Genomic DNA, 10,466 nt, shown 5'->3' with positions numbered 1-10,466 from the left:
CACGATGGAGCTCCTGCACATTTCAGTCGAAGTGTTCGTACGCTTCTCAACATCAGATTCGGTGACCGATGGATTGGTAGAGGCGGACCAATTCCATGGCCTCCACGCTCTCCTGACCTCAACCCTCTTGCCTTTCATTTATGGGGGCATTTGAAAGCTCTTGTCTACGCAACCCCGGTACCAAATGTACAGACTCTTCACGCTCGTATTGTGGACGGCTGTGATACAATACGCCATTCTCCAAGGCTGCATCAACACATCAGGGATTCCATGCGACGGAGGGAGGATGCATGTATCCTCGCTAACGGAGGACATTTTGAACATTTCCTGTAACAAAGTGTTTGAAGTCACGCTGGTGCTTTCTGTTGCTGTGTGTTTCCATTCCAGGATTAATGTGATTTGAAGAGAAGTAATAAAATGAGTTCTAACATGGAAAGTAAGCATTTCCGGACACATGTCCACATAATATATTTTCTTTCTTTGTGTGTGAGGAATGTTTCCTGAAAGTTTGGCCATACCTTTTTGTAACACCCTGTGTACAAGTATGGTTTTATCATTAAAAAATGTAATGTTCGGTTTCCATTTAACACTTCTCTCTTCAACTTAATTTGCATATGTATTTTCCAATAATTTGCAATGTTTTAATATAAGAAAGATTTTTATTTACACGATTTAAAATAAATCCTAGCTTTTTCTTTGATAGATTGCTGAGGTAGTCACATTTTATAACAAGTATTTTCTGTTCTTTTAGGATACATGTAAACATAACATCCTGCACTCAAACAGAACTAGGAAATACAGTAATCACTCCTAATCAGCAATACGCAGAACACAACACACAGATAACAATTACATTCCTGTTTAATACATTATATATATAACTCATGATATGCCAACAAATAATGAATATTTTTCATTGTACAAGAAGATGAAAATTCTAGTAAAAATTTGTAGCATCAAAAATATATTGCAACAACTAACTCTCAGTCTTAACAGTAAACAAATTTTGTATCTAATCTGTTGACACACACTTAGACAAATATACTGGTAAATATACATTGCCTAAAAAGCTCTAAGTTTTGTTACTTAAACGATCTACATTGCCAAATCATTTAACACAGGGTATGCTGTTACAAATTAATAATAATTAATCTACAGAATTATTGACATAACTGTGTGACTGACTGTTAGGAGAACTTAGAGGAGTGTGTTATCTGGAATTTATCACTGCACCTGACTGCTGTCTTGCCTTCATATGAGAATAAATTTAAACTTGAGAAAAATGAAATTATAATACACTGTGCACCATCTGGGAATACTATTTTCCATTTATCAGTCACATTGTTATTTCAATTGTTCTGTACTGCCTGTAACTTGATATCCCCTAAAACTTTTTTCCGCTGATCTTAGTCACATATAAAATTCAAAACACATATCCAAGGCACAACATCAAGTGTTTTCCAAATATGCGTTTTCCAGCATTTATATTTTTTCATTTTTTTTAAAAAGAAAAAACAGTCTCTGCAATTTGTACAAGAAGAATTTACAAGTAAAGATTACACTGTATTTTCATTTATCACAAAGCAATAGCACACACACACACACTTCGAACTCAATTCAAACTGATTCTTGTAATGTTCTTGCCAGAAAGAATAATTTTTTTGGAAGATCGTAAACATTCAGCTGCCTATTCCAGCTCACTCTGAATAATCATTACTTATGTATACCACTTGTATGATTATTTTGCACATTTATAACATGAATAGAAAATTTAACAATCTATCACAGGACCAGATGAGCACCACCTTTATTACGAAGAAATTGAATGATGAAATGTGGGACTCTCACAATATTTAGTATGCCTACAAAGACTGGAGTGTCCCTGAACACACCTGTTGTATATTTAGATTCTAAATATCCAGTGAGATCATCAAAAATAGACGCTATAAGTAAAAAACTCTGTCTGTGTGATCATAGTAAAAAGAACTGTAACAAAGATATCCACACAACGACAACAACAGGTGAACCACATGTACAACCACAAAAATGTGCTATACATATGTAGACTATATGTACCTTATAACAATTAATATCCAATGTAGTTTAGTAAATTTTTTCATACTGTTAACAGCTGATATCAAAATCTCAAAACCAACACATTACTACTGGAATTTAATATCTCCATATATAAAACAATCTTTATGATAGTGTGTAGTGATAGCAGCACATTAATCAGTTCCGCAACATATTTTTTTTTCCATGTAATAAAAATACCAATAACATGAAATTATGAGTATGAACAAACAACAATGAAGATGCACAAAAATTTATTCCTAATTTTTATTGAAACTATAGCATATTCTCTTGGGAAATGAAATAAAAGACGAAGTGAAGTAGATAAATTATAAATGACAAGATTATTAGGAGATGACATGCACTAATTGAACAATGAACAAACTTCAGAATAAAAATTAAATAAAATTTGTCGGTCATAGGCCTTGAAAATAACTTGGCAACAACAGAACAATCTGAGTTCCTGGGAAGAATCAAATGAGGATTAATGGAAAACACTGTGAGTTAAGAAAAGTGTAACTTTTAACTAGTATGTAAATGGCATCAAAGGAATATGGGAAGTGGATCATTCTGATGAGTTGAGAGAACTGACAGCTGGGAGAACTGAATGACGGAGTTTGTGTATGGGAATATGGCAGACATTTTAAAGATGATAGAGCCAAGAAGGAAGAGAATTTGGGGAATAGCAATTGCGATGGTATGGTATAGATGTGAGGATAAGAATTTCTGTACTCTTGGGACACTTAGCAAGTGGTAACAATGGAACAGTTCTGCACAACTTTTTAAATAGCCAACAAATAATGTTCTTTCTCTGTAGACTCAGCATTAGACTTCTTGTTAGCAATCAACTGGGCAACTGCTAACTTTTCTTTGTTATGCAAATCACTTTTTTTAGCTTTATTTAATTTATTCCTTATTTTTTTCAAATGCTATTACTCCTTATGTTTCTTCTTCCAATTCTTACTATACAGTTAAATTTGTCTATTTCATCATCTTATTTTTTTTTTTGCTTAATTTGCAACTTCTTTTAGACTGCCACCTCCCTTGTTGCATTAAAAACTCTTTCTTCGCTGAATGTCATTAACAGTATGTCTTCCCTAGCCACTATTGCAACTGACACTCACTATCACACAATTCACAGTATCTAGAGTTTAAATTCTATGTTTTTATTTGAATTCTGTTCTTGACCGGTGAATTAGCAGAACTTTCTAGCAGATTAGTTACTCAGAACAGCTTTCATCCAGTGGCTAAATAGTACCGATTTTCTGAAATCGCTTATTGCTTTCAAATTTCTCTAAGAAAACATTACATTCTACAACTTAAAAATATTCATTGCTGATACATTGATTCTGGTAGTAGCCACATTAATGTATCATTATGAGAGTGTTCATTTTTAGTAACTGGATCAACAGTTAAAAAATAATTAGTAGCTGCCATTATGGGTTACCAAACCAAACAGGTTCAGTTACGGATTACAACTATCAGTTCACTTTTACTCTTAGCGATTATTTGACATGGGTAGATTCTGCCACAATATTTCCACTAGTTAATTGTGATCTATGCACAACAAAGGGCAAAACACACACTTCCAGCCACTTTCATTCATCCATTATGTTAAAATTATCTTTTGGTACTTTTTACAGGTTATCAAGTAGCAACTTACACATATCACGCAGTGTCAGTTTCCAAGTGGAAGCCAGCTGAAGGATGTTATTCTCTAATTAATCCATCAAATCCCTTTTGCAGTTACCTCCACACTTTGTAAGACATGTTCTGATGTCAGTTTTATGGATATAAGAACTCATGATCAGGGCAACACTTTTGAAATTACTCCGTAATTTATTTGCCACCTACGTAATTCGTTTACCACTAACAGCCATGAAGAGTTAAGGGTGGGATTTCCAAATTTTGTTTAGAATCTAAATTACATTGTAATTCAATTGCTTATTACGTATCATGAAGTACCTAGAAAATTAATTTGCTGCTCCATCATTTAACAAAGCAGCCCCCCTCCCCCATTCCAACCACGTTCGTAATTCAGTGTTAAAGGCCACATGAAAACAGAAGTGATATCATAACAATTTGACAATTCAACTTAATCTATTCTGTTGCTCTGTTCAACTACAGAAATAGGACACACAAATTTCACAAGCTGCAATTTCTGCAGTTTGTCCGATGAAAATAGTCTTCAAATATGTCACACAATAAAAATATACTCATTTAACTGTTTGCACATGCACTCACGTACTTTCATTAATGCACATACCTTATGTGGTCAGACTGATTACTAAAATTTGGATTAGGATCATGACATTTACAAAATACCAATTTTCCAGCACTTTAAATTTACACATAAACCACTAGGGAAGCACCAACACAGTAGACATTCATATAGTCACCTATTACAACAATACCGTTGAAACTTTTTGTCTCATACTAAATAAAAACTGAGGAAGACTATATAATTCAGACACTAATGACAAACTCTATGGACTGAGTAACAATGACAACTGTGCACCAAACTGCTCATACTTTGTGCCTCTGGAAGATTTTGAGAACCAAACAAAAATAAATTTTTATAATTCTCAATTTTTATCTTGTTAATCCAACAAGTAATTCAATAAGATAGCTTGTTGATTCCATGTTCATTCCGTGCCTCACTATGCCTTCAACTTTCAGAACATTCACTTATTGGAATTGTAAACAATCACTGATTAATAAGCTGACTGGCAAAAAGTCAATGGAAGTTTTTCAACTAAACAGACACAACAGCATATGATAGATTAACATAACCAAAGTCAGACAAACTCAGTAAAGCAGCAATTCTACACTGCTCAGATAGTATCTATATACATATTAGTATTTGTTCATATACTGGAGGTTCTGAAGCATAGAAACAAAACTCATCTAGCCATGAGGCTGTACTTTCTATCTGCATGCAGAAATTATTGTGGAGTTCATTAAAAACTGGAATAATGATATTTTCGTTTTCAACATGACTTATCCCTCTCAGCAGTCATCAATATGTGCCATCCCTATCAGCAGTCATCAGTATGTGCCATCTGTATAGTTGGTTTTTTTTCTTCCACTGATTTTTCACTGCTGGAATATTTCACCTGCTTCTTACAGAGCTACAAATTTAAAGTGTACCTTGTATTTTCATAGAAACAAAAATAAAATGCAGAAATATATCACCTTATCACTTATCAACAGACTAATCACTGTGGAGTGTATGTCACTAACTGCTTTGTTGCTTTTGCTATGTCATATGCACAGGAACGTACTTGTTGAAGATAATATGACCGATCTGTCTCTCCAGTGCATCTCTGCAGGTTAGCACAAATTGTCTGTAGGCGAGCTGTGTTGCCATTCAGCTGACGAAGTGGTATACGGATATGCTCATCAAGAGGATTCTACAAAAAAGGTAAAAATAAAAACTTTAATTAGTAACAGTTCTTTTTATCTTTAAATGTGGATGATGAAAACTGGTGCCAAAGAAATTAAAAATACTTTTCTACCCCTGTAGTAAAAATTTACAATCTTTCTTCTTCCTCCCTCTCTGTAACTTATCCCCCACCCACCCATTCTCTTTCCGCCTCTCTCGCTCTAGCTTTTTTTTTTTCATATTTCTTACTAGCACTGTATTTCAAAACACAGTTCTAAAGTACTTTGCTATACTGTCTGACCTCTGCTTCTGTAGAAGCAGTTCAATAATTGTGTTTCATAAGCCTGCTGGGTTCTGTGTAAGCTCTGTAGTGTTAAAAGGAAAGGAACCGAAAATTGAAATTCGAAAAAGTAATTAAAAATCAACATACCTGATAACTAGATAACAGATTCCTGTTCCTACACCATAATGGTACTGAACAGATGTGGTTGGCATTATCAACAGAAATGCAAGTTATTTTGGTGTTCTGTGATACATAAGGATGTACAAGTGATATCAAGTTCCGTTGTAAAAAAATTCTGTGAACTGTTAGACTGCAATGCTCATACTCAAGAGAGGGAGCATAATGCTATTCAAACACATGCATAAAAGTTTGAAAGTGTAGGGATTTTTAAGTAAGGTAGAGGTTGAAAATTTGCTTAAGTCTGAGTTAAGGAAAGACTACATACACAGCAAATGTAGAAAGTGAAAATTTGATGATTGCACACATGCATGTGGACAGACCCTATATTGTGCCGGATGGGCACACAATGTTGGGATTGCATTTTGGCAGGTGGACTAGAGGACAGGGGATCAGATGGGATGCGTAGAAGGACAGAGAGGCAGGAAGAGGGGTTGGGGGAGTGTTACTAGTGGGTGGCTTGGAGGAAGACAGCAGACTGCTGGCTAGGAATGTGGGAGTGAGGGATGGAAGACGCATGAGCTAGGCATGCGATGAGGTGTGGCACATGATGGTGATGTGGCAGTATGAACTGTGAGTGAATGACAGAACAGATCACGATCCTATCCCTGTGATTCAAACTGACCTGCAGTCCTAAAAACCTCAGGCCCCTTACCTCAATCCATACAACTCCTCACCTCACCCAAACCACACACTCTCACCTTTACCTTCTTCCTAATATCCACAAATCCAATCATCCTGGCCGTCTCATAGCTGCTGGCTCCAAAGCACCCACTGAACGTACATCTGCCTTACTTAATTAACACCTGCAACACAGGGTACAAAGACTTCCCTCCTATACTAAATATACCAACCATTTCCTTGATTGTCTGAAATCCGTGCCCGTCCCATTTCCACCACACCCCTTGCACGTCACCAATAGGTGCCACCTCCCTCTATACAACATCCCCCACATATGTGGTCTGTCTGCAGCTGAACATTTAGTCAGTCAATGCCCACCTGATTCCAAGCCTGCGACATCCTTCTTGCTCACCTTAATGAACTTTATACTTACCAACAATTACTTCATCTTTGAGGGACAGACATACAAACAAATCAAGGGTACAGCCATGGAACCAGGATGACTCATTTCTACACTCCTGGAAATGGAAAAAAGAACACATTGACACCGGTGTGTCAGACCCACCATACTTGCTCCGGACACTGCGAGAGGGCTGTACAAGCAATGATCACACGCACGGCACAGTGGACACACCAGGAACCGCGGTGTTGGCCGTCGAATGGCGCTAGCTGCGCAGCATTTGTGCACCGCCGCCGTCAGTGTCAGCCAGTTTGCCGTGGCATACGGAGCTCCATCGCAGTCTTTAACACTGGTAGCATGCCGCGACAGCGTGGACGTGAACCGTATGTGCAGTTGACGGACTTTGAGCGAGGGCGTATAGTGGGCATGCGGGAGGCCGGGTGGACGTACCGCCGAATTGCTCAACACGTGGAGCGTGAGGTCTCCACAGTACATCGATGTTGTCGCCAGTGGTCGGCGGAAGGTGCACGTGCCCGTCGACCTGGGACCGGACCGCAGCGACGCACGGATGCACGCCAAGACCGTAGGATCCTACGCAGTGCCGTAGGGGACCGCACCGCCACTTCCCAGCAAATTAGGGACACTGTTGCTCCTGGGATATCGGCGAGGACCATTCGCAACCGTCTCCATGAAGCTGGGCTACGGTCCCGCACACCGTTAGGCCGTCTTCCGCTCACGCCCCAACATCGTGCAGCCCGCCTCCAGTGGTGTCGCGACAGGCGTGAATGGAGGGACGAATGGAGACGTGTCGTCTTCAGCGATGAGAGTCGCTTCTGCCTTGGTGCCAATGATGGTCGTATGCGAGTTTGGCGCCGTGCAGGTGAGCGCCACAATCGGGACTGCATACGACCGAGGCACACAGGGCCAACACCCGGCATCATGGTGTGGGGAGCGATCTCCTACACTGGCCGTACACCACTGGTGATCGTCGAGGGGACACTGAATAGTGCACGGTATATCCAAACCGTCATCGAACCCATCGTTCTACCATTCCTAGACCGGCAAGGGAACTTGCTGTTCCAACAGGACAATGCACGTCCGCATGTATCCCGTGCCACCCAACATGCTCTAGAAGGTGTAAGTCAACTACCCTGGCCAGCAAGATCTCCGGATCTGTCCCCCATTGAGCATGTTTGGGACTGGATGAAGCGTCGTCTCACGCGGTGTGCACGTCCAGCACGAACGCTGGTCCAACTGAGGCGCCAGGTGGAAAAAGGCATGGCAAGCCGTTCCACAGGACTACATCCAGCATCTCTACGATCGTCTCCATGGGAGAATAGCAGCCTGCATTGCTGCGAAAGGTGGATATACACTGTACTAGTGCCGACATTGTGCATGCTCTGTTGCCTGTGTCTATGTGCCTGTGGTTCTGTCAGTGTGATCATGTGATGTATCTGACTCCAGGAATGTGTCAATAAAGTTTCCCCTTCCTGGGACAATGAATTCACGGTGTTCTTATTTCAATTTCCAGGAGTGTATATCATATCTGTAAGATTCAAAACAAGATATACAGAACAAAATGTCTCACCTGTGGAAATATAGCAGTAAGTTCTGCAACAGCAACTCTTATTCTTTCAGCACAAGGCACAAAAGCATCACAACCAGCAGATCCTTGCATTGACACAACCAACTCCTGTATTCGTTTCGTTACTTGGTCAGTTCGCCTAATAACTTCCTCACTAACAGGCATAACACCTCCAACAGTGCTACTGCTATACAGACTTTGGGTGACAGCAGGCCGAACAGGTCCTGAAGGGCAGTCATAGTCCCCCGATGAATCCTTCTGAAAGATCAGAAATTATTAGATATTATTGCTTTCGTAAAAGTTAAACTTAGGATACAACATCAGCAGCAGCAAGAAAAAAGTAGTTTTTGCTATGATTCATGCACAAACAAGTTGTAAATAACTATTAATAATTCTATAGCTTGTAAAAGAGCTTAAAGAAAAAAGTATCAGCCTTTCCCTTTAAACGATTGCTTAGAGGAAAAGATCTTTGACCTCATCAATTTGTTGAACCACACTACTTTGAGACTGATTACTGAAACTTAATGTTAATTATCAGTTTTTGGAATAAATGACATTTCATCATGAGATAACATTTCACATAATGATTGTGAACTTAATATTTTCTTTGTGACCAGCACATAAAAGTTTTATGCTGTTTACAGGTACTGGCCCGTATCAAAACAACTGAAGTAGTATCTGCATGTTCCCACCAACTTGATCCTCCACCACTACCTCAAAATCCTCCCTTACAAACCTTCCAAGAATTTCTGACATCCAGCATTGCTTCACAACTCTTCCCCAGGTCCCTACAACATGACCCTAACCTGTCCTCTGCACTACTACAGGCTGTACTTTCCTAAAAGCTGATGACTCCATCATTATCCTCCCAGGAGACAAGAGATCTACTACTGTAGTACTTGACCAAAATGAGTACGTTAGTGAAGGTCTACGCCAGCTGCCTGACACCTCAACATACAGTATCTGCCACCAAGATCCCATCCCTGTGATTCAAACTGACCTGCAGTCCTAACCTCAGGCCCCTCACAAGACTAACACCTCAATCCATACAACTCCTCACCCCACCCAAACCACGCACCCTCTCCTTTTACCTTCTTCCTAATATCCACAAACCCAATCATACTGGCTGTCATAGTTGATCAACACCTGAAACCCACAGTACAAAGACTCCCCTCCTACGTCAAAGATAACAACCATTTCCTAGATCGTCAGGAATCCATGTCCCTCCCACTCCCACCACACACCTTGCTTGTCACCACTGATGCCACCTCCCTCCATAACAACATCCCCCACATACACATGGTCTGTTTGCTGCTGAACATTTCCTCAGTCAGTGCCCACCTGATTCCAAACCTACGACACCCTCCCTACTCACCTTAATCAACTTTATACTTACCAAGAATTACTTCAACTTTGCGGGACAGACATACAAACAAATAGGGGTACGGCCATGGAACCAGGATGGATCATTCCTATGCCAACCTTTTCATGGCTCGCTTGGAGGGAGCTTCCCTGGGATCCATAAGTCTTCAGCCCCTGGTTAGGTTTAGATATAGATGTACTCGTGTTGAAACTGACCTGCTAAAATTCCTGGTATCTCTATCTTCTCCCAATTAAATTTCACATGGTCCTATTCCGAATACCGTACTATTTACCTCAATGCTGATCTCGTCCTCACCGAAGGCCAGCCAAACACTTCCATCCACATTAAACCTACCAACAAACAACAATATTTACATTTTGACAGTTGCCAGCCTTTCCAGGTCAAACATTCCCTCCCATACAGTCTTGGCATCCAAGGTAAACATATTTGTTCGGATGCAGGCTCTTTACAGCGCTACACCGCTCTCACTTCAGTCTTCTCTGGACGTAATTATCCCAACAGCCTAGTTCAAAAGCAGATTTCCTGGGTCATCACATATAATCCTGGTACCGGTGATCT

At 39.9% G+C, this 10,466-nt stretch overlaps 1 protein-coding gene across 3 annotated transcripts in view; it reads right to left on the bottom strand.

Annotated features, from left to right (window-relative positions):
* Positions 1-843: 843 nt before the first annotated feature.
* Positions 844-10,466, bottom strand: part of LOC126479952 (ARF GTPase-activating protein GIT1) — a 223,215-nt gene continuing 213,592 nt past the window's right edge. For all 3 annotated transcript variants that reach the window (XM_050103828.1, XM_050103830.1, XM_050103827.1), the window contains exons 12-13: positions 8,528-8,782; positions 844-5,486 (exon numbers count right to left, since the gene is read on the bottom strand). In XM_050103828.1, coding sequence (XP_049959785.1) covers positions 5,292-5,486; positions 8,528-8,782 — 450 coding nt within the window. In that variant the 3' untranslated portion in view covers positions 844-5,291. The remainder of the gene's footprint in view (positions 5,487-8,527; positions 8,783-10,466) is intronic.

The sequence above is a fragment of the Schistocerca serialis genome, chromosome 1 (assembly GCF_023864345.2).
Source record: "Schistocerca serialis cubense isolate TAMUIC-IGC-003099 chromosome 1, iqSchSeri2.2, whole genome shotgun sequence".
In the NCBI taxonomy this organism is placed as follows: domain Eukaryota; kingdom Metazoa; phylum Arthropoda; class Insecta; order Orthoptera; family Acrididae; genus Schistocerca; species Schistocerca serialis.
This window is presented reverse-complemented; position numbering and strand designations above follow the sequence as displayed.